Here is a 24,910-nt window from a genome sequence, read left to right as displayed (position 1 = left end):
AATTTTTAATTAATAATTACTAACAAATAATACTTATACTGGGAAAAATCGTCAGGGAACGAAATTTCATAACTAAACTATATTATTGTGCTCTATATAATAAAATTTCTTCTTTCAGGCTCTTCAACTAAACGCTGTTCCGGCCGGTGGGCCTACAAAACAATAGTGTAAGATTTTTATTATAATTTTGATTTGGAACGGGAAATTTTCGAAAAGAATTATGACCGACTTTTAATAGGATCGGGAATTTTAAATCTTGACCCTAAAAATTAAGTAAATTTATCAAACGTGGTAAAAAATCGAATGATGAAAATCACACTATCTGCTCAGTGATGATATCCCTGCAGTACTGACAAGTTAAAGAAAAATATTTTAGATTAAGTAATTAGGAAACAGAATACTTGATTGAGATGTTTTTTGTTTTGTTTTGCAGAATCTGTTCTAAGTGCTGTGAACTACAAGAGAGAAGAAAAGCAGTTCATATTTTTTGCTAATGATACTCTGTAGTGTTTTTTGTATAAAGTTTCAAAAATCGTAGTTATCCAGAAGTATCGTTTAGTATAGTGAAATTTAATGTGTTTCACGCTAGCCAAATTTTTTAGGAATTTTTCAGTACCTGTAGAAAATCGCATCTACTGGGCATTGTACATAACCAACATTTACTTATTTTTGTAAACATGAAAACTATGTAAATTTTATAATGTGCTCGTAATTTATACATATAATAAAAAGTACACACAATTACAAAAATCCAGAGTATTAATTACAGAGTCGGGCGTTTCGTAGCGCCGTGTGTCCGAACAACCAATCACGAATTCGGTCGTTACTTGGGATTGGTTGACCGCCCACATTACGTTCCGTGTACAAGCGTACTAAATTTTAATTAAAAAAAATTGAAAAATAAAAAAAAATTTTTTAAGTTACCTGAATCTAGAATCTTCTAAGTTAGTTTGCAAATAGTTGTTAACTGGACTTGTTTCGATGATTTCATGTTCCTTTAAAAAATATGTAATAAAACATTTGCATTTTCCTTTATGAGACATTCAATTTTTCTCATCCTACTTATTATGATTGCTCATACGTGAAAAAATGGCACGTTTCGCAACAGAGAAGTATATATATTTTTTAAACTAGGAGAAAAAAATGTAACAAAATAGTGGCCACTCTGATTTAAAAATCCTTGATAATCATCCTTATTTCCAGGGTGAAGTTTCAGGCTGGGCACCCACCCGAGAGAAATCGGTTTATACTGTTTTTTATTTGTGTTTATATCGAGTAAAGTTGCCAATATGCTCGTATTGCCTACGTGACAGTGTGTTGAATTGATAAACTTTGATAATGAATCAACTTCAGAGTAACTGGTGAAATGTGCCTAACTGAGTTTTATGTGACAGTTAATCCGGGTTAATTATAAAAAAAGGAAGTTCCTACTAAATATATATATATATTTTTTTTTACTAAATTATTGAACTTTCTAGACAAAATGACGAATTTTCCTTGCAAAACAGTTGAATAGTCAAATAAAAAATAGGAAACCCAAAAGTTGAATTTTCAAATATTTATTACAATATTTATATTTTCGAATTTATTTTTTCAAAGAATTTTATATATTTTTATTTTTTTGAATTTTTTTATTTTTTTTATATTTTCGAAGAGCTCAAAAGCACGCATTTCAAATGTTTGGAAGAGGGTTTATTTTTGAAAATAAGGGTTTTCAGAAATTTTCTTCGCGAATTTGAAGAGCCTAAAATTCTGGTGGAATTGAATTTGTATTATTTTTTGATTTTAGGAAGTTGATGTGCTAGGTTAATGTAAGCTAGCACCTCCACGAGTAAATAGATTTAAAAAAAAAGAAAAGGAGCCCAAAAAGCTTAAAAAGCCATCAATTCTGCGCTATAAAAAATCCTAAAATTTGATTGTGGAGATGCTAGCTTAATGGACCTGAACGAATGTGTCACAGGAAGTTTTTTTAACGTTTAACTTGCCTCGATACTTTTTCTCGGCGAAGCTAAACTAATATGAATAATGAACGGTCTCAATTTGCAATTGATTAATGTTATTTAAACAATAGTTAGCTCTTGTTCTTTTTTTGTAGCCATCAGTAGAGCATACTGCGTATGTATACCAAATTTGAAACTGTTTCAATAATTTTATTGAGATCACTATATTATTCTTAAATAATAATTGAATTTAGGGCAATTGTTTTTTACTTTTTTAATTTTAATATTAAAACTATTCATAGATGAAAACATCAAACAGGAACAAGTTCCACCTTGAAATTCTCTGTAATCTCATATTTAATTTTTCTTTATTTTTTCAACTTAAAAATTTATATGTTACGAGACGCTTCGATAATATTTGTTCAGGATCTCAAGCGGTCGTCCCTTGATTGCATTTTGTGATCGGTGTTCTTGGAGATGCGAAAGTACGACTGGTTCGTTCTAAAAAGATGCCCATAGGTATTTGCGAGATGAATGTAGAAAGCTGTCATCCTTGGGTCGCTGCGTGTCCTCAAGACACACGAGGGAGATAACCCAGATTAATAAAAAATGTTTGAAAAAATGTCTAATTGAGTATTAGAATCCGGTGTCTGATCAGATCCCAATAGACCGGGAGCTCGCGACAATTCTATGGATGTCATTTTAGTATTCACCAAAATTTCAGATTCTTTTGTTTTCATAGTCAACAGTTCAAAATTCATTGACTGGCTAACAGCTGCTGGTGCATTTTGCAACAATTTATCGTTAAACCGTCGAAAGTTAAAGTGAAAAAACGTCATTTTAGTACTCTTCATACCCACGGGGAATGATTGGATGCTAAAAACTAACAATAAGTTTGACTGGCAGCTCCTGAGTGGTGCCAAAGTTGACTGGCAGCCTGTCAAACATGTCAAAATTTCGTGTAAAAAAACGTCATTTTACTATTCTTGAATCCCATTGGGGATGATTTTTTAAGTGCAAACAACTACCAAGAACTTTGAGTGGCAGGTCCTGAGTGGTGCCAAAGTTGACTGGCAGACTGTCAACAATGTCAAAAATTCGAGTGAAAAAACGTCATTTTAATACTCTTGAGACCCATTGGGGATGATTTTTCAGGTGAAAGCAGGGACATAGGAAACATGTGACTAGGTATGCCATCCTAACTTGAGGAGCGGGGCTAAATCCACGGGAGTGGGGAGAGCCGCCATCCTACGATGTTCCATTTAATTATGCGCGCGAGCATTTTTGCCGACAAACTGTGCATGAAAATATAAACATCTGGGCGCTGCCATGTTTGTCGCGGGACATCAAAAGGTGGCGGATCTCCCCCCTAATTGCATCACCCTGCAATGGAATCCCTAGTCCCTTGTTTCCTATGTCCATGGGTGCAAAAAACTAACAAAAAATTTGACTGGCAGCTCCTGAGGGGTGCCAAAGTTGAGCGGCAGGCTGTCAAACATACTAAAAATTCGTGAGAAGAAACGTCATTTTAGTACTCTTGAAATCCATTGGGAATGATTGTTGGAATGATAAGAACTAAAAAAAATGGACTGGCAGCCTTTCAAACGTCAAAAATTCAAGTGTAAAAACGTCATTTTAGTACTCTTGAAACCCATTTGGGATGACTTTTCAGGTGCAAAGAACTAACAAAAAAATTGACTGGCAGCTACTCGGTTGTGCCAAAATAGACTGGTGGGCTTTCAAACGTCAAAAATTCGAGGGAAAAAACGTCATTTTAGTACTCTTGAAACCCACGGGGAATGATTGTTGGAATGCTAAAAACTAACAAAAAGTTTGACTGGCAGTTACTCGGTGGTGTCAAAGTAGACTGGCAGGCTGCCAAACATGCCAAAAATGCCAAAAATTCGAGTGAAAAAACGTCATTTTAGTGCTCTTGAAACCCACTGGGGATGATTTTTTAGTTGCAAAAAACTAACAAAAAATTTGACTGGCAGCTCCTGAGTGGTGCCAAAGTTGAGTGGCAGCCTGTCAAACATGTGAAAATTTCGTGTAAAAAAACGTGATTTTAGTACTCTTGAATCCCATTGGGAATGATTGCTTGAATGCTAAAAACGAACAAAAAATTTCCCTGGCAGCTCCTGAGTAGCGCCAAAGTTAAATGGCAGGCTGTCAAGCATATAAAAAATGACAGGATGAAATCAGAGAAACAAACTGACGCAATACGGTCGTAAAAAAATAAAAATATACTTTTTGTGAAGCACCCTTAGGTCCAGGAGGCCGTATAAAAACTGTTTCTTTTTTAAAGATTTTACGAACTTATTATTAATTATTTATATACTACTTATTTATTAACTTAAATAAAACATTATTTGGAGGCGCCTTCAATCTTTTCACGGTATAATGTTTTGACTGGAAGGCAATAAAATATGTAAAAAATTCCAGTGAAGAAGCGTAATTTTAGTACTCTTGAAACTTATTGGGAATACTAAAATGAGTACTAAAATAACGGTTCTAATTTTAATCCTGTCATTTTTTATATGCTTGCAAGCCTGCCAGTCAACGTTGGCACTACTGAAAAGCTGCCAGTCAAATTTTTGGTTCTTAACATTCAAACAACCATTCCCAATGTGTTTCAAGAGTACTAAAATGACGTTTTTTCACTCGAATTTTTGACATGTTTGAAAGCCTGCCAGTCAAACTTCTTGTTAGTTGTTTGCAGTCAAATAATCTTCCCCAATAGGTTTCAAGAGTACTAAAATTAAGGTTCTAACTGTCATCCTGTCATTTTTTCATATGTATGACAGCCTGTCAGTCAAGTTTGGTATCACTCAGACAAAAAACTATAGAATTTGATCCAATTCTAAATCGAACTGGACCCTAATCTTGAGAGACATGAGTTATGTCAGGAAAATTATAGTTTAAGCAAATAACGCGTTTGCGAAATTTAGCACTTACATCCCGGGTTCCTTTATTTTTATATTTTTTTATTTTATTAAAAAATGAAACCTTAATTTTCTAATGAATAAAGGTGTTAAGAAAATTTAATGATAATGAAAGTCCATCATTACGTACTGTCGTTCTTATGTTACTTCCAAGTAATTCAAATTCTAGAGTTGGCATTATTGCAGTAACTGCATGTTTCGTTGCAAGATAAAAGTTTGCGCCCATATCTGCATTTCTTAGTATTGTGTGTTCAACGATACTAAAATTGATATTCGCATTTTGTTTCTAATACAGTTTTTCGATATGTATGTGTCATTGCTAAAATATGAGAATTTAGGCAAATAGTCTTCGAACTGGTTATAGTGACACCAATTTTATTTTTAATTGGTCTGACGAAATCAGCTTCAAAGCTTTTAAATTTCTAATTATTTTCGAAACTTGTTAATTATATTAAAAATCATTTCTTGTGTAATTTAATCGCTGTATTTCTTGTGAATGATTACGTTGCGTAACAGGATATTTTTATTTAGGAACATATACATGACAGGACATCTTTTATAATTTTTAAATTATCATTGTTAAAGAAAGATAATCACACTTTTTGAGCTCTTCAATATAGTAGTTTGCTTTAAAAAAATATTAATAAATGACAATTGGCAAATTATTAGGACCGAAAATTTAGCATTTTTAAAACCAGTCTTTTTGTGATAAAAAATGCATTTAACGTTACAAAAATTAAAATGAGAGTAAGAAAACAAATCTTTTTCAAATACAGACGATAGAATATTATACTAACCTGTTGATATTTATTATGTGACCTTCGCCAGATTGCTTCATGATTTTCAAAGCTTGCTAAGTACATTATAATAATCCCATAATATTCACACCAACATCTTTATCCCACATATCTTTGTTTGTATCTGAACATTTTCGGAAGGCACCATATTGAGAACTTTTAAATATTGAGCACCTTTCAATTTTAAAACTAAAGTTTTTATACATATTATCATGATTATACCTATAATTTTTCTGAGAATCACCACCCCAGCGTTCTTCACAAGAATATGGACACCACCTAAATTCTCCTTTACCCATTCAAATATCTGATTAACGTCTTGTTCCTTTGAAACGTCACAGTTGAGAGCATAGAATTTTCCTTTCCCTTCAATCGGTTTTATATCATTCTAAAATATAAAAATCCGTTATGCATATTTTGATAAGAATTAGGGTTTTATAATATTGATAGTATTGTAAAAGATTTCCCGAATTAAAATGATTTAGTTGAATATGAAATAGTATATTCTATAATTCGAATTATTGTAAATTCCGTGAAAAATATGAAAACGTTACCAGATATTAAATCACTAAAAAACACAATATTTTTTCATTGTATTAGTATAGTACCAAAACTTTTTCGAATCGTCTTATTTCTTCAAAAAAAAAATATTTTACCTCCATTTTTTTTTCGAGCCAATCCAACTACAGTCATTCCATGTTGAATTAAGGCCTTGACAGTTTCTAATCCTATGCCAGAAGATGCACCAGTGACTATAGCAACTTTTCCAGCCCAGCGATCCATTTTTTTAAATAACAAAAATTCAGTATTTACAAAATTGAATAGTAAGAGCAAAAAGAAAAGTATTATAATGTTGTAATTTTCTACGATGCCGCTGAGAAACACTGGAGAACTGCAATATTGAAGGACTTTGATTCTTTTTTTGCTCAGAATAAGAGGAAATCTATAGTTGCTTGTTTTACTTTATATAGATGCGACATTGAATGTCATGTGTCCACTAATCACATTTAATAACCACCATTATATGGTTGAGTTACAACCGATTTAATGCCTATGACTTGCACATCTATAATTTAATAAAAATTGCACTATATTGCTATTTAATTACAGCCAAATGCTTCCTTATCAGAGGAAGGTTTGTAATGACCTGCGAATTTTTAAATATACATTTTTGACATATTTCGACATAACTTGACACCAGGACCACGAAAATGTAATTTTTAAAAAATATTTCTGTGTGTGTATCTTCTGTATTCTGTTTATATGAAAAAAAACTTTGTCTCATATTAGGAATATTGCGGCACTGTATCCAGGGATGGAAAGCAACTAGTTCCTTTATAGTTACTGTTACTTTTCACGATAATCAACCAATTTAATCGCTCATCCAACTATTTTTTCATTTTCACTATGAAAATTGTAGTCACAAATACCTATAGAAATTTATAGCATAATATAGGAAAATTATTTTGTTCGAAATTAAATGATTTTGTGAGAAAATCATTTTAATTCGTTAAAAATTCGACTTCTATTTTGTAAACTAGTTTTTTTGATTAAAGAACATGTGAACTATTATACTTTAAGTAGAGGATTCATCTTGTTTTGTTGAAAATTAATTTTTTTAATTGAAAATTTAATTAGGACATTTTTTGTGGAAAATTGATTTTTTATAGTTGAAAATTCGCCTCTCTGACCTAAAACATCAACAATCTGGTTAATCTTTTTTTGTCGGCTTAAAAAATAGAAATACTCAAAAAAATCAACGTATGCAAAATAATTGCACAAACAAATTTAAATAAGAATAATTACCTCCCTATAAAAAAAAATTTGTTGGAAGAATTAATTTCAACTAGAGAGAAGCAATTTTTCCTTAAATTTTGTAAATTGACAAAAATGCACAGTATAAGTTTATTTTTTTAAATTACTTCCCTATACAAAAAATTGAAATTATTGGAAAAGTGCAATTTTCTTACACAATTCCTTTTGAAAGTTAAAAAAAAAATTTTTTTGTTGAAATATTTTTTGCTGAAATAGCAAATATTACATTTTCTGTTTAGAAGTCATCTTTTTCCGTTAACAATTATTTTTTTAATTATAAAAGAAAATTTATTTATTTTGTTAAAAGTTGGTCTTTTTTGGTTGAACGATTATCTTCTTGGTAGAAAATTTCGTTAGAAAATGTTTTTTTGTGAGTTGAAAAGAGATTTATAGTCCAAAATAGGAAAGCTGAAATTTTTCGTTTACACTGAAATTAAAAAATTTCAAAAACGAAATAAAAGCCTACGACTTTCATTCAAAAGGTTAAAGACTATCACTCGAAAGTTATGAATAAAGTTTGGTAAACATTGAATTTTGATATACAGAGTGGAACATTTTAATCTATTATGGGACACAGCTCAGAGTTTTGTTTGGATGTAGAAGAATGTTTCAGACAAAAGTTGAACGGAACAGAGAGGGTCAATTACTGGTACCAATGATCTTGACCCTGAATGCAATTTTTAAGTGTATTTGAATGTCAAAGGGATTTTTTTAATGGGAACCCCTACTTTTGACCCTAAGTTTGAAAAGAATAAAAAATTTTACGTTCAAAATTATTATTGTCATTAATGTCCTGACAAGGGCGAATGAAGTCCAATTTACAGTGTATTGCAAAAAATTAAAAAAAAAACTTTTGAAGGTCAAAAGAAGTCGAGGACCTTGGTCGTTCGACTGAAATCAAGCACAAACATGTAAAAATGACTTTAAATACATTTTTCGCTCTTTTCAAACTTTGGTTTAAAAGTAGGGGTTTCCATTTAAAAACAGCACTTTGATCAATAAATAACCTTAAAAATCGAATTCAAGGTCAAACTCATTAGTAGCAGTAGCTTACCCTCGGTGTCTCCTTCAACATTTGTCTAAAACATTTTCCTATATCGAAACAAAATTCTGAGCTATTTCCCATAATAGGTTAAAATGGTCTAGCCTATACATTTCTAAACTATAAAAATTAATAATGTTGGGAATACAGTACAGTAATGTATATAATATATTTGTTCGCGTCTTCGATTCGCATCGATTGCCCAATTAAAGAAAATATATCATCACTTACCATAACCTACCAATATCGTATTTTTTTAAACAAATTATTTAAATTTTGCAAAAAAGGATTTTTTTATATATTGGGAATATAGCACTAGTGTGATTGATGTCATTAATTGACGCAGAACTTTCAAGCACGATTCTTGATTAATCAATAGTGATATTAAGTATATTTAAGTAGTAGCATACATTGCATTTATGATCAGCCTTTTTCAATGTCAAACTACTTCTTGCTACTTTGTACACATAAATAATTCCGTACTTTTTAATAAAATGTATTAATATTACAGCTCAATCTATTTTTCTCGAATCAAGGAATATTTTACGTTCTTGCATCAACTTTGAAGTATGACAATGAAACATTTTTTGCCACAAAAAGCCTAATTTTTAAAATATTATAAAGTGCTAATAAAGGGTAATAAATATTTTTTGAAATACTTCAGTTAGTTTTGGGATATTAGTGGTCGCATCCATATAAACACACACTTATACATCCACACATGTATACAAAATACAGAAATAAATACAATTGCTTAGATAATTGTATTAGACTTCAACTTTAAAAAAATTACGAATCATCTTGATGTTTTTTTTTCTCTAAATTATGAAAAAACATTGCTGTATATAGATTTAGGGTGAATCGGAGTATATTTAGTTTGGTGGTCCTTATTCTTTTTGTGGCTAGAGCTGAAAATTTGCTAAGTATTATTACAAATAAAAAACTCTAATGACTGTTTGAAAAAAGTGGTCATACGGTGTCGCGCAATGAGTTTGAATAATTTTTATTTTGACAAGCGAAAAAATTTCCCTATGGGTACGAAATGACAAAAATGACAAAAAATGACATTTTTTAATATATGGTTGATTTTGACTAAAATTTGTAAAAAAATAGTATTTGTGGAAAGCCTGTAATTCGAACAGAACATGCTAAGATATAATTTCCTTAGACCTCAAAAAAATCTTCCTAGATTTTATACCTGTTGAAAATAATATCTTAAAAAATGTAGTTTTTGCTTATTTTTAAAAATTTCGGACTCAAACAAAAGTTATAATTTTTATTCAAAATTTTTGTCCAAAATTTTGTTTATATCAAAAACTGAATATGAAAAAATTACCATAATTTTCGAATGCAGAGGAATATATTTTTTAATACTCAAAATTAAAGATTTTGGAACTCATTGCGACACTAAAATAATTTTTCACTGATATGAAAAGGCTACTTTTTAAATATTTTTTTAATTTTTGAGGATATTTTTATTAACAGAAAGACACTTCTTTATCATTTTTTTTGTTCCGTATTGTACTAGAACCTGTATGCAAACAGAATTAATATTTTGGTAAATAAAGTTTCATTATTGCAAATTATTTAATTAAAAATGTTTCAATTTCACGAACCGCTACACAGTTAATTCCAGAGATATTATTTATCTGAAGTTGGATAAAAACGTTGCAAACAATTGAGAACTACAATTATCCGACGATGAATAATTTTTATCTGCCTCGTAATAAAAATCATCTGACTTCGGATAAATGTAGTTTTCAATTATTTGCAGCGCTTTTATCTAACTTCAGATAAATAATATCTCTGGGGTTTACTGTGTGATGAAAAAAGAGCTTTAAATATTAGTAAGTGAGAATATATAATAAAAATCAGAATTCCTATATTCAATTTGCTTTACGCAATTACGCATTATTCAAAGTAGAACGAAGATCCTTATTAATTTTTATCACCTTGAAATTATTTTTCAGAAATTTAAATTCTCATTATTGTATAGATTGTAATCATATATGATTGCCATTTATGTGTTATTACATTCTCATCAGAGAAGGTATTAGATTTATGTAAAATTTGACCCCTCCCCCCAGTTTATGTCAAATGTCCACGTTTTGAGACCCCCTTAATCCGAAAACCAGGTTTTTACGATTGTGTCTGTATGTCTGTCTGTATGTTCTGTCCGTATGTTCTGGCTGTATGCTTGTCTGTGAATACTATGGCTTTTGAAAAAATTAATCTATTAGAATGCCCTTCGGTACACTCGCTTAGTGTCCTAAACTAAAGGTCAAGTTCGTTAGCCAGCCATTTTGGATGAAAATTCAAAAAGTGGACACATTTTGAATATTTTGAGACTACTTTTTTCAAAATTAAAAAATTCTCTGTACGGTTGTTCATACATTTAAAAAGTCGAACAATTTATCCCAATGACTTTTTTCAAAAAATCAAAAATTACCCGAGTTATAGCATTTATAAAATTAAAAAAAAAACACGAAAATGAACATTTTATGCCAAATAACGCACGATATGAAAAAAGTCAAGGACAGAAAAATGTTGATTTTTGAATGCCATACAAGATTGTCATAACAACTTTTTGAATTTTTTTGAAAAATCAAAAATTCAAATTTTGAAAGCATACAAAATAATGAAAAATCCAAAAATTATATTTTTCGGCTAGACTGTTTAAAATACGGTAAACGATGAATTAAAAAAAATTGTGCATATGAAAATGTCCTGAAAAATTTGTTATCAACCACTTTATGATAGGATGCGTAGTTTTGGATCTAATCATAAAAAACGTCATTAACAGTAAAAAATGTGCCCGCCGCGTGGGCACATTCTTATCACAACTTTTGTCTTAATTTCTTTTTCGTCTCGTGTGTGAGGTTTCAAAAAATTTAACTTTTCATGTTTTTGATGCTATTTTTTATGATTAAAACTAAAAACAGTCTATCTGTATGTCTATCTGTCTGTCGTTCTGTCTGTCGTTATGTCTGTCTTTATGTCTGTCTGTCTGTGAGCACGATAACTTTTGAAAAAATTAATCTATTAGATTGGCTTTTGTTACACTCTTTTAATGTCCTAAGCTAAATGCCAAGTTCGTTAGTCAGACATTTTCGATAAAAATACTAAAAATGAGCTCATTTTGAAAATTTTTGATCACACATTTTTTCATGATTCAAAAATTCTGTGTGCAGTTGTTCATAGTACTTGTAAAGAAAAATTTTACTTTCCGATAACCCTACGAGATTATCATATCAAGTTTTTAAATTTTTTCGATAAACTTAAATTTGGACCGCATAAAAACTAATAAAAAATCAAACATTGCATTTTGCGGTCAAACTAGGCAAGATAGGGAAAAAAATGAGAAGACAAACATTGTGCACCCAAAAACTATCTGAAAATTTGTTACTAATCACTTTTTTATAGGATAAATAGTTTTTGTTTTATTCATAAAAAAAACGTCGAAAATATAAAAATTAATTTTTTTGGCACATGATACAAGCTAAGCCAAAGTAGATAACATTTTTTCACCGAAGGTAGAGCAAAATTTTTTTATTAATGGTTTTTTTAAAATTCTCATCAGAGAAGGTATTAGATATGTGTAAAATTTGAGAGCTCACCCCCCCCCCCCCAGGTTTTGTCAAATATACACGTTTTGAGACCCTCTAAATCCGAAAAATAGGTTTTTACAAATGCCCGTGCAGAAATTCCAATTTGGATCTGATCGGGGCCAGATCGGGCAGAATTTGGCCCAACTCAAGCTATCTAGATGGGGCCAGACTCGAAATGAAACGTGATGCCCGATCGGGGCCCAAACGCTGCGTCCAGAGATAACCATACCTGGCCCTGATCGGCCCCATATTAATTTATTTTTCTTATTCTTAATTGAAAGGGATTCTTAAATAAAATAATATTAATTTATGACGTCATTGTTGATCTAATTCGTTTTCACATTCAACAAATGAAATATTACTTTCGCTACTTTCTTATAAAGAAATACCTCATTTCGAGGTTAGGATTTATCTTAACAATCTTAATAAATTTACTTATCATAGTCTTCAACATTTTTCCCACTTATTTTGTCACTTTTACAAATAATAATTGAAACATTTTTGACGCTTGAAACTTTACATTGAAACTTGGGCGATTTGGAGTCAAGCCACTTTAGTCCCCGAAATTAATGGAGCGCCATCTACTGGCAAGCTTGGCTGTTAAGTCGGGGTCTAGACGGGGCCAAATTTAACAACCACAAAATTGTGTGCCCGATCTGGCCCAAATCGGATATAAGGCAAACATTTGGCAATTTCTGCACGGGTGTGTCTGCCTGTCTGTCTGTCAGCACGATAACTTTTGAAACAATAATTTTATCACATTGGCTTTTGGTACACTCTTTTAGTGTCCTAAACTAAAGGTCAAGTTCGTTAGCCAGCCATTTTGGATAAAAATTCAAAAAGTTAGCGTCTTTTGAATATTTTTAATTTTTAATTTTTGTCAAAATTCAAGAATTCTCGGTAGGGTTCTTCGTAGTATTTAAAATGTCGGAAAATTTATCTAATGCCTTTTTGCATAAAATAAAAAATTATTAGAATTATAGCATTTAGAAAATTCCAAGAAGCACATGAAAATGAACCTTTAAAGCCAATTCACGGACGATATGAAAAAAATGGCAAGAGAAGAAAAATTTTGATTTCCAAATGCCCTAGAAGATTATCATAGCAACTTTTTGAATTTCCTTGATAAATCAAAAATTCAATTTTGACAGCATAAAAAATAATGGAATATCCAAAAGTTACATTTTCTCACGCAACATTTTCAAAGTAAATCAAATATTCTCAAATATAATAATGCATTTTCATTTTACATATATACATAATTTAGAAGTTAAAAAACTGTAAGGCTGCTCAGTAGACCCTATATGTAAAGTTTAAATCATAAAGAAAACATTGGAAATGAGCAAATATAGTTTATGGAAAAACGACAAAAGTGGTAAAAAAACGTTAAATAACCAAATTTTTTAAAAAGAATGTTCATTTTTTTAACGGGACAATGAAACTTCGTCTATTTTAATACCAATGCAAGTTACGAATTATAATAATATACATATATGGGAATGATTTAAAATTTCAGTGGTAAACTCGAGTGCGGAGCACGAGATACGTGATGAGAATATGTTCGTTGAAGCCGAAGGAGCTTTAACAAAAGAGAGTTTACAATCACAAAATTACTGTAGTCGATACTTTCACCTTTAGTTTCAAAAAGTCTATGCAGACAGATCCAGCGCGTAGCGCGAGGTAAATATATTATCGAGCGCGCAGCGCGAGAACCAACAGTCGCGCGCCCTAGGCGCGCTCAAACTTGCGAGCGCAGCGAGCCACGTGCGATGAGAATGTACCCGCGAAGCGGTCAGATTTCTTGTTTTTGTATTTTCTGCTACGAATTATAATTGTATTGCTTCACCATAATAAGTAAATGCTTATCATTGCATGTTTTACAAACAAGGTACAATGAAATAATCAACTTAGAAGCAGGAAGAAATGTAATTCATTGAACGTTTTATTGTTTAACTATAATATATTGAATTTAATATGATATAGCGCCAATTTATACTTCTAAAATTCTTAAATAACTTCTTCATGAAACGATTTTTTGATAATTTACGGGATAAACGTTACATGATCAGGGAAGTATAATTGCGGAAAGCCCATATGAAAAATTAGACTACATTTTTAAATCATTTTTTTAGAGAAAATCAGCCATTGAATATTAAATGATCGGGCTCAAATAAAAATCGATAGATGCACAATATATGATCAAGGACGTGGTCCTAATTTTCAGCATATTATTTTCTAGATTTTCTTAGTAATTTTAATCTTTCTTAGAAAAGACCATGAAATTAACTATACTCGTATAATCAAAGAGTTATTTATTATTTCACAAAGTATAGCACCACACATTTTTAAATAAAATTTTGCGAAGATAAAAGTAACTAAAAAAGTATATGCGGAATTAGAAAAGAAAGTAAAGAACTAGTACGCTTGGCTCATATCGCCTCATGCCTGGGCTGGGATGAGCCAGGCACTAAAGCTGGATGGGCCACTAAATTAAGTGACTTATTAAATATTATTTATGAGTAAGAGTATTCTTAAGTTAGGGTATTTTAAAACGATAACATATCTAATACATATTTTTCCAAAATTGAACGGAAAATTGAACTATTTCACGTTAAAATGATGTAATCCTTAATCCTAACCTCTACCGTAACTAACACTATAAAGAGTAAATAGAAAACTGATTTACATGTCTTTTAATAATTGGATTACAGAAATAAATATAGCAATTCTTCAAATTAGCCATGTCAATTGCCTCAGTAAATGTTAAATTCTACAATACGAATACTCCCAAATACTAGTCTGGTCTACTACAATTACTACATGACACTGAATTTTATATATATTATTGTTATATTATATTATCATTATATATTATTTTTTTATTACATACATTTGGTTTTATAGGCAACACCATCGGTCCTGTGCCTCTCTGAAACATTTTAATCGTTTTTTTTGTTATTATAAGATGTATACCTCGTCCATATACCTATTTTCAAAGCATGGAAAAATTGTTTTAAAAAATGACAGAAAAAAAAATTTGTAGAAAAAATGTTTTTTTATTGTTTATGCGAATAAGTGGTTAAATAATAATTTTTCACAAAAAACAAAGAGGTATATCGACGAGACAATTAAATTATCTTTAAAATTGCGTTTTTTTTCTCTCGATAAGTTGAAAATTCGCTGAGTTCTCGTGTCCATAAATTCGGAAAATCGAAAAAATCTGATTTTAAATCCGAGCGCGCACCTATCTACCTGCTCCGCGCGCTGAAGGACGTTAGCGAAAATAGCCATAGCAGCTAAACCGCTCTGAATTTCGGTCTAAATTTTTATCAGAGTACTCTTGAAATGTTATTCTTTCGATTTGTATGATAAAAAATCTATTTTTTCATCAATCTATATAGGGATACCCCCTTAAGCCGGTTTTTAAAAGTTTGCCGTATTTTTCCACGACAACAATGTTTTTCTCATTTTTACAGAATTTTACGAGTTTTCAAACAAAGTTACATATAACTGTGCATTAAAAGGTATTCAAAAATTTTAATCCCTAAGCATTCCGTTTCTGTCCTTCGTTTTTTAATCCTCATTAGGTGGATAAAATAATAAGATTCCAATACCTTTTAAAGCCGATTGAAGCTGTCACACGTGGCCTCCAATAAATTCAAAACACAATTTTTATTTGAAGCATTAGAACGCGCTCCGAAACCTGAAATTTGACAAATCTGGTAGGATTGTATACAAAAATACATCTCTTTATCGTAAAGTGTTCGCTTTGTTAAAATATGATCAGTTGTAAAAAAATAAAATCATGATATAAAATTCAAAACATAATTTTTCACCAGAACTTTCTGGGTGGAAATTAATCCTGGCATCGTAAAATAACCAATGCTATGTTTTAAAAAGTTTTTTTACCTCATTATTATTCGAAAAACATTCAACAAAATTAGCGAAATTTGCTAAATTAAAAGGGATTAAAATTTTTCTATTTCTTGGTTGCTTTGTAGTATTCAGAAAAATATTGTCAGCGCTATAGGTATAGAAAGGGATTGAATTTTAGAGATAACTTCAACGGCTGTGGAGATTCAAAACGGGAGGACAAAAACGGGATTCAGAAGTATTCAATATTTCTCACATTACCACTGGATATAGAACAAAGAGTTTGCTACATCCTCAGATTCTACATTGGGTTTTATAAAAAATACACAGAATTTTTAGTTTAATTTTAATGTATTAAATCGTATAGTGTCTTAGCTATTAATTCCATGCCATAAATGATTGTACACACATAAGTATTTTACATCAATGGTTATTTACTGTAGGATCATTTTATATTGTAGGTTAGACTCCCCTAGTTGAAATAGTAGATCACTTTTATATATTTATTCACTAGATTACATTGTATTTCTGATCGGTCAATTACCATCAAGTTTATTGCATTTTTCAATTCATCATGTTTTAAAGAAAATTTCTTTGAATTTAAATAACTAATTAATTATATATTAACACTTTTGTGTAAAATAAATAATATAAATAATTTAAAAAGAACTATTATTTCGGTTCAATAAAGTTTTATTATATATGAGAAACGATCGAGATTTAACATATTCTCGGTTTGATATACGAAACGATAATATGGACTCATAATAATCGAGTGAGATTTTCGAAAAGACGAGTAGAAGTATCGAGATTCTCGTGTATGAAATAAAAAAATTATTTTAATATATAATTTAAAAATACTGTCATTTTATAGTCATTAAGAAAATAATTTTATTTAATTGTGTGGAGAAAATTCTTTTCTGTTATAATGATGTATTATCTTCGAATCTGCATAAGGCAAATTTTGCATAGACTTCTAAAAGGCTCTTAAAAAGTGTTACTCGTGCAGAAATTGCCCGATTTCAAACTTAATAACGATCTGGCCCCGATCGGATTTCCCGATCTGGCCCTGATCGGTAGAACACTGTGGCCCATACCTGGGCCCGACCGATTGCTTCTTAACAGACGTCAAAAAATAAAACGATATAATAAATGATAGCTCAATTTTTCGTCAAAAATATTATCTACTACCACCTTCTCGAATTTCTCAAGAAGTATTCGAAAATGTCAAATTGTAGGGAATATTTTTGCGAAAAAAGTTTTTCTAATTTATTAAGAATTTTTATAGATAAAATTTTTTTCAAGAAATTAAAATTGTTCATTAAAATATGTATGCTTATCATCTATTTTTTCATAAAAAATGAACCTTTTCCTCGGAACTGATGCCATCTACAATAATCTTATGTTTCTCGAAAGTATAATTAAATTTTGTAGTCTGAAAACTCTTCTTTTCGTGCATGTCGTACTTTAATTTTAAATTAAAATAACTTAATTGGAAATTCAAAATATTAAGGTGGCCTTCGAATCATAAAGACCCATAAATCTATCAAATCCTCATCAGGTTATGGGCCCAGGAATGTTTTTCCTGTTTTCATAAATTCTACGGAAGGCCTCTCGTCAGTTTTATCAGTGAAAGGATTCAATATAAGTCAAGTTAAGTCAGTATTAAGACTTTTCTTCGAACAAATTTGAGGTTAGGTCATTTCGTGAAACATGGATTCGATTAAGTTGAAAATGAAGATCTTACCTAAAGATTCGCAAATAAATGTAAATTATGTCTCCTGGTGATTTAAGTTAAATTTAAAGCTAATATAGAAAAATATATTTTAGTAGCGTTAAAATTTGTATTGATCTAAATATAAATAGTAACGTTTTAAAAAAATCAAATTTTATGTCGGCATATTAAATGTTAAAAGAAATTAGAAACTTTATTTGGAAAAAATGCCTGACCTCACAGCTGAATGTTTACAACGGCAATTTTTTAGTTTTGAATATAATATACTACTTAGTCGGTTCTTAAAAATTGTATGATAATTCAACAATATGCTGAAGATTTAGCTGCTGAAGGTGAAGATATCAAGGAGATTTGGATTATGAACAGAACCTTGTTGACGTTGCCACCTAAACTTTATTATTTTCTCACTGCCTGGGATCATGTTAGTGGCTTTGAAAAAATTTAAGTACATTATTTGAACGGCTACGATTGACAGAGAGTACACTGAATGAGAAGGAATATTTAAATGAATCTACGTCTAAAAATTTTTTCATCTCCAGAGAAACTAAGAAATCGGGAAAGCCATACTGGAAAGGAAACTCGTCTGTTGCATCTTTCAAATGTGGTAAGAAAGGATACGTAAGGAAATTTTGTAATGTTAAACCATGCGTAAAATATTTAGTTTATTGTAAAAATAATTTTGCGTGCAATAATTGTAAATAAAACGGTTACGTTGTAAAATAGTGCCCCAAAGAAATTTCTGGCGAAAGTAACAAACACATATGTGGTATCAAGATTGTGTTGCCAGTCAGAATATGACTTCTCGCGAAGTACGTCTGATAAGCTTTGTCGAATTTGAAGAATCTACGATGGTTATGATTTGTGATGCTACTGATCTGAAAGAAATTGGAACAAGCGACATAGGACTAGAAGCGATTAATGGTGCCGATTGATATACAGTTGTTTTGAAAAATGTTTTAGAAGTTTTAGAAGCAAATTCTATTTCCTGATTCAAGGTCACAAGCTAGCCAAGATTGAAAGAAATCAAAGGAAGGAATCTTTGTTAGCTACGATTGAGAATTTAGACAATGGAGTTTTTGATTCAGGAGGAGAATCTAATAATTCTGATTTTGAAAACTGCGATGTTTAAATCTACGTGCTCGTCGAATCTTGAAAACACCTGTCAAATTTATAGATGATGTAATCTCTGTGGAGGAAGCAAAGCAAATTTAGAAATGATAGGAGAAGTTGAAGACACTTATATGTCAGAAGTCCCGTAATATGAAAAGTGGCTTAAAGCCTTGCCTGTAGAATTCAATTGCTGATTAAAAGGAAAACCTGAAATGTATTTTTATAAATATTTATTAAATTATAGAAATAGAAAGGTATTAATTGCTGGTTTCGAATGCTTGACTAATCGTCACATCTATTCGAAATAAAAAGACTAGAATAAATAAAGAAGTGTTTTGAAACTTCAAAATAGGTAATTACGAAAATTTATTATGATTTCTAGTTGTTTGTGGCTTATCAAATAAAATGATTTCAGGGACGATTAGCTCTTAGATAACCACGTGGGATATTGGGCTTTGATGATAAACGTGCCATTGTCGACGTTTCTAGAGAGCTAGCGTTGTACGGACGTGCATCTTTCGAGATAGGTTTTTCATCATGAAACTATGATTATACATTCATAAATATCATAACTGATTCGGAATTTATTATCTATCCTTCACGAAATCGAAATACAGAGGGAACAGATTAATTTAATGAATTAATTTTTATAAAAAATACGATGAATGGAATTTTCATGGCAAGGAATCTAATAAAGCGGTTCGTTATTTTGAGTTTTGTACTTTTATTATGAAAATTCCTTTTTTTTATTTTTATGGTTATGACCAAAAATTGTTGTCAAATTTAAAAGTTTGCCTTTTCAGAACGGCTCATGTTGTATAAGTTTGTATTTTCATATGCACGTATTTTTGCGTGAACCTGGAAATTAGTATTCATAATCAGCTAATCCCCAAACCTCTCATATCCGATTTCCATGCAAATGCCATAGTTTATTTTAGCAAAAATGTCCACCATTTTTATTTTTCGATTTATACTCTATTTAGTATGGTTCACCGAGTGGTCTAATTGTCAATTCAGTAATTTGAACACGTAAAGGGGCTCCCAAAACATAAAGGATAGAATCGGCTACATCTTCAGATTTTAAGCCAGGCATATCCTTGAGCATTCCCGAGAAATCCGAATTTTTGGAATTTGCTGCAAAAATGTCAGTGTGCACTAATCCTGGGCTGATGCTCTGTGTAAAAAATTGGATTAAATAAAATTGTGGTATTGTGAATCATATCACTCAGAAAAATGTCCTCTTATATCAAAAGGATATTTCTTGACGTAAGTGGAACTTTCTCTTAAAATAAAGGTTTAGCAGATTTTCATTTGTCTCAAACGAAATAGTTGTACAGCAAAAGTGATCCCTGTGCGACTTACTTCGCCTAATCTTGCAGACAAATAATTATTTTTTTGTAAAAAATATATTCATGTAAAATAAAATAAGCAAGAGGACAATGCTTTTGTTTTAAGACAACTTTTTATCTGAGTGATAATAATCGTATTTAAAGTTCTCGGGACATAAGGGCGTTAGTGCCAAAGTTTGATTTTTTAAAGCAAAAAAGTACTTTTGAAATATTACTTAACTCCATTGAGCCCTAAAAGGAATATCCTGAAAGAAGTAACAAGCTCCCAGAAAAAAATCCTTCTCAATATTGCGGGGTGTCCCCAATTAAATTAATTAAAAAAATAAGTATGTACTTTCTTGATATTATTTCCCTCTACTGAATCATGAAATAAACATACAAAAGGAAGTATTCAAAAAATTATTTCAAGCCAATGCAACGCATTTCCGAAGTTAAGCACTTGCGCCCTTATGCTCTGGGTCCCTTCAAGTAAATACTTTCTTATGTAATTGAAAAAGGAAATTTAATATTTTTAATCAGTTATTAGATAATAAAGTACATTAATACATACGGTCGATCTTATTTTACTTCCAAGTAACTCCATTTCAAAAGTCGACGTTATTGCAGTAATTGCATGTTTCGTTGCAGGATAAATATTTGCACTCATATCTGCATTTCTTATTATTCTGTGTCCAACGATACTGAAATTAATATTTGCATTTCATTTCTGATGTATTTTTCGATATGTATAGGTCATTTCTAAAAGATGAGAACTTTAGCCAATCGTTTTTGAACCGACTCTAGTCGCACCAACCATATTTACAGTTGGTTTAGCAAAAACGGTTTGAGATCTTTTTACCATTTAAATGTGTTTTAAAATTTTTTCCTTTTTTCTCTATTTGTCGTAAATGATCACACCTCATGATAGAATATTTTTAGTTGGGGAATGATAAATGAGAGGTCATCTATTATACGTTTTAAGTTACCATTATTAAAGGGATATATTCACACTTTTTAAGATCTACAATAAAGTAGTTTGATTTTTAAATAAATGTATTAATAAATTGAAGACGGAAAATTTTGAACTTGTTAAAAATTGTCTTTTTGTGTTAAAACATTCTTAGAATGTTACAAACTTTAAAATGAGAAATATAAAAAAAATCTTTTTGAAATAGAGTTGATAGAGTGGTAGACCAACCTATTGATATTTATTATGTGACCTTCTTCACCAGATTCCTTCATGATTTTCACAGCTTGCTGAGTACAGTATAATAATCCCATAATGTTCACACCAATGACTTTATCCCAGATTTCTTTATTTGTGTCTAAAAATTTTCGGAAGGCAGAATATTGTAAACTTTTAAATATTGAGCACGTGTCAATAATAAAAATGGATTTTTTTATAAATATTAATATAGTTATACCTATAATTTTTCCGGGAACTAGAACCCCAGCGTTATTCACAAGGACATGGACACCACCCAAATTCTTCTTTACCCATTGAAATATCTGAGTAACGTCTTGTTCCTTTGAAACGTCACAGTTGAGGGCATAGAATTTTCCTTTTCCTTCAATCGCTTTCATATCATTCTGAAATATAAAAATTCATAATACAGATTTCAATAAAAATGCCAATTTTATAATATTATTTTTATAAATTCCTTCAAAGATTTGAAAACGGTAGCAGATATTGAACCACTGAAGAAAAAAAAAATCTTTTTACTGTATTAGTGCAGTAATAAAACTTTGTTCGAACTGTATCATTTCTTCTGGAAAACAATATTTTACCTCCATTTTTTGTTTTCTTCGAGCCAATCCAACTACAGTCATTCCTTCTTGAACTAAGGCCTTAACTGTTGCTAATCCTATACCTGAAGATGCACCAGTGACTATAGCAACTTTTCCAGCCCAGCGATCCATTTTTGGTAAATAAAAAATAAATATTTTTAATATTTAAAAAATTGAATGGGTAGAGTAAAAAGAAAAGTGTTATATATTTGCTGTGATGTCGTTGAAGAGCACTGGTGAACTGCAATATTGAAGAATTTTATTTCTGTTTTTTCTTAGAATAAACGTAAATGAAGCTGCGTGTTTTACTTTACATATGCGACATTCAATCTCGCGCACTATCCATTAGTCACATTATTTATATATAAGTAACACTCTCGTATGTTGGGGTGACAAACAATTTAACGCAGGTGACCTCTAGCTTTAAATAGTTCAAGCAGTAGATGACTTGCATACGTTTAATCATTAGCTTGCATTGTATTTCTTAACAGTCACTTACAATTAACTTCATTGCACTTCTCACGGTTGATGTGCAGGAATTTGAAAGGAACCTGCACCGACAAAGAAACATTTGAATGATCCTGTACGAGTTCCTTTGTGAAGAAAATTAAGTCGCATGTTCCTGCGAAGAAACGTGTAAGGTCCCCTTACAGAAAGCGATCAAAAGAACCTTGGAAGGATCCTGTACAGAAATATGTATAGAGTCCTTTACAGAAAGCTATTCTAAAAAATCATGTCGCTTGGTACATGCATAGGGCCTCGAATGTTCTCCTGTACATGAACCCACACCACAATTCACTCTGTGAAGGAACATGTTTAGGATAATTAAAATGTTAGCTTTTATACAGGTTCTTTGCAAGATCATGTACAGGTTCCTTCGCCAAATTCTTGCACAGCAACCGTAAAGATTACCTGTAAAGGTTCGTGTACAGTTTTATGTACAGGAACATGTACAGGATCCTCCGAGGTTCCTATTCAAGAATTTTCAGCTGGGCAGGATGCACAAAAATAAAAAAATCTGTGAAGCATTCAACATGTACCAACATGTAACATATACTGCGATAATTCGGGTTTAAGGTTTTAAAAACGCACGTTGAAAATTTTCTAGACCTGGAAAGGGTTTCGCGGCAGTGCAAGGGCGGGGGGGGGGGGGGGGGGGGGGGTAATCTTCTGGTTTCTCGAAAAAATATGACAACTGCTAAAAAATGAGAGTGAAATAGTGTACTACGAAAATGCACTGTCAGTAAAAGTCGCATCTGTTTTGTCGGGAATGTTCAATTTGAATTAAAAATGCAATTTCTGACTTGATTTTTTTCTCATTGCTTTTCGACGAGTCCGGAATGATTGGCAAATGTAATAGAATCACTGCGATTTTAATTAAAAATAAATTTCTCTTTAAAATAATAAACGTGATTTCGGAAAAGGAAAAGTATACAAATGATTAAAAGATGCCGCTGAGAATTTGCTGATAATAATCGAGAATAATTTTGCAATTTTTGAAACATTATTTATTCAATTATTCACATATATTTTCTTGACATAAGCAATAATAATTTTTTAATTCACATAAACTTTAGACTTGTCGATGTACATGTTTGTTATGTTGTAACGTAAAATCGTGTACAATTTTTAACATAGGATGTTTTATAAACGAAATGCAAGAATATATCAAGTTTATACATTTCTTTTAAAAGAAAAATGGCTTCTCTGCTACAAAGATGATTTTTTAACAAAATACTTCAATTTTAAACCAAATAATTTAATTTTCAATTTAAAAAGATGAATTCTTAGAGAAAGAATAATGGTTGATATTTAAACCAAAAAAGTAAAAATTTAATTTAAAAAGTTGAAAACCTAAATGACGAATTTTGAACCAGAAAATGTGAAATTGCAGCAAAAAAATCCATTTTCGAATTAAAAAAAAATGTTCAACAAGAGTTTAGCTTGTACCCACGCAGCTAAATTTTCCATTAAAAGAGATCAGTTCATTAATTTTCAAGTATAAAGTTGTGTTTTTATGTGAGAAAGATGAAATTTCTACCAAAACAAATGAATTTTTTAATATAAAAAAATCTATTAAAAAAATATTTTAGTTTTTACCCAAAAAAGATTTTATTTTGAATTTTCACGATCAAGGGGGGTCGTTCATAACATACGTGATACCTTGGGGGTTAGGGGGGGGGGTCTACCGAAGTATTATTCTCCATGTTAAGACCAATGGAAAAGTATCACGCAGGGGAGGGAGAAGTTCCTGAAAAATGTATCACGTATTTTGTGAATGGCCCCATACCAAAATATTAATTTTAATCTATTCCAAGTAAAAATTCCTCGACTTGAGTTTGACTTGAATTGCCTCGAATCAAGTCATGCTGAAGTCCAAAAGTTCGAATTCAGCATGCCTCAGTTTGGAGACGGAGTCAGACTTCAATGTATGTCTTGGAGACAAGTTTCTATGCCTTGAAGATATAAATTTATCTCTTGAGTCAAATTTTTATGACTCCAAGACGAGCGGTTTATAACTTCGAAAGTATACCTGTCTTACCAAAAAGGGTAATTCTGACTGTCATAAAAGATAATCTTTTTTAATGATTAAACAATCTTGTAAATTTTTATACAATTTATATATATATTCAATCAACTTATTTATGGATTTTCATTTGTATTATACTTGCTTGACGATAATACCGAAAATGATGTTTGTTGTTACGTATTTATAACGGCTTAGGAGATACTTCTAGAAAGTTACATTTTTAATTTTTTGGTAGAAAATTTTGAAGGGTTATACTCGTTCAGACTTGCTCGACTTGAGACAAGTAAACGCCGTCTGACCTGTCGTAGCCATAAACGTAAGACGAAGGCCTATGTCTCGACTCAGTTTCGAGATGCAGCCAGCCGTTGATGTCTTGGAGACGAACTCAAGACATAACCAAGT

The 24,910-nt window shown here is 30.9% G+C and overlaps 2 protein-coding genes and 1 long non-coding RNA gene across 4 annotated transcripts in view; 1 reads left to right on the top strand and 2 right to left on the bottom strand.

Moving 5' to 3' along the window:
• LOC117169144 overlaps window positions 1-750 on the top strand; it is an 11,134-nt gene extending 10,384 nt beyond the window's left edge. For both annotated transcript variants that reach the window (XR_004466615.1, XR_004466614.1), the window contains 2 exons: window positions 119-167; window positions 434-750. This is a non-coding gene — a long non-coding RNA (uncharacterized LOC117169144). The remainder of the gene's footprint in view (window positions 1-118; window positions 168-433) is intronic.
• Window positions 751-5,466: 4,716 nt separating this feature from the next.
• LOC117169931 (farnesol dehydrogenase-like) lies at window positions 5,467-6,462 on the bottom strand. The gene is made up of 3 exons (XM_033356441.1): window positions 6,367-6,462; window positions 5,902-6,067; window positions 5,467-5,803 (listed from the first exon to the last, which is right to left on the bottom strand). The coding sequence occupies exons 1-3, from the start codon at window positions 6,460-6,462 to the stop codon at window positions 5,745-5,747; spliced, it is 321 nt and encodes a 106-aa protein (XP_033212332.1). The 3' UTR covers window positions 5,467-5,744.
• A 12,751-nt stretch (window positions 6,463-19,213) lies between these two features.
• LOC117170295 (farnesol dehydrogenase-like) lies at window positions 19,214-22,326 on the bottom strand. Its single transcript, XM_033356967.1, has 5 exons — window positions 21,979-22,326; window positions 21,615-21,780; window positions 21,389-21,515; window positions 20,762-20,891; window positions 19,214-20,036 (listed from the first exon to the last, which is right to left on the bottom strand). Exons 1-5 carry the CDS (start codon window positions 22,108-22,110, stop codon window positions 19,842-19,844), a joined length of 750 nt encoding a protein of 249 aa, XP_033212858.1. The 5' UTR covers window positions 22,111-22,326; the 3' UTR covers window positions 19,214-19,841.
• Between the last annotated feature and the right edge of the window lie 2,584 nt (window positions 22,327-24,910).

The sequence above is a fragment of the Belonocnema kinseyi genome, chromosome 3, assembly GCF_010883055.1.
Source record: "Belonocnema kinseyi isolate 2016_QV_RU_SX_M_011 chromosome 3, B_treatae_v1, whole genome shotgun sequence".
In the NCBI taxonomy this organism is placed as follows: Eukaryota; Metazoa; Arthropoda; class Insecta; order Hymenoptera; family Cynipidae; genus Belonocnema; species Belonocnema kinseyi.
This window is presented reverse-complemented; position numbering and strand designations above follow the sequence as displayed.

Excerpts from the sequence above, each read along its gene's own strand:
- LOC117169931 (XM_033356441.1), bottom strand. The coding sequence starts at position 6,462 with ATGGATCGCTGGGCTGGAAAAGTTGCTATAGTCACTGGTGCATCTTCT. Across the intron at positions 6,068-6,366 it reads TAATTCAACATGGAATGACT|AATGATATAAAACCGATTGA; the intron begins GTAGTTGGATTG and ends TTTATATTTTAG. Across the intron at positions 5,804-5,901 it reads GATTCTCAGAAAAATTATAG|ATACAAACAAAGATATGTGG; the intron begins GTATAATCATGA and ends GAAAATGTTCAG.
- LOC117170295 (XM_033356967.1), bottom strand. The coding sequence starts at position 22,110 with ATGGATCGCTGGGCTGGAAAAGTTGCTATAGTCACTGGTGCATCTTCA. Across the intron at positions 21,516-21,614 it reads AGTTCCCGGAAAAATTATAG|ACACAAATAAAGAAATCTGG; the intron begins GTATAACTATAT and ends GAAAATTTTTAG. Across the intron at positions 20,892-21,388 it reads CACATAATAAATATCAATAG|TATCGTTGGACACAGAATAA; the intron begins GTTGGTCTACCA and ends TATTAATTTCAG.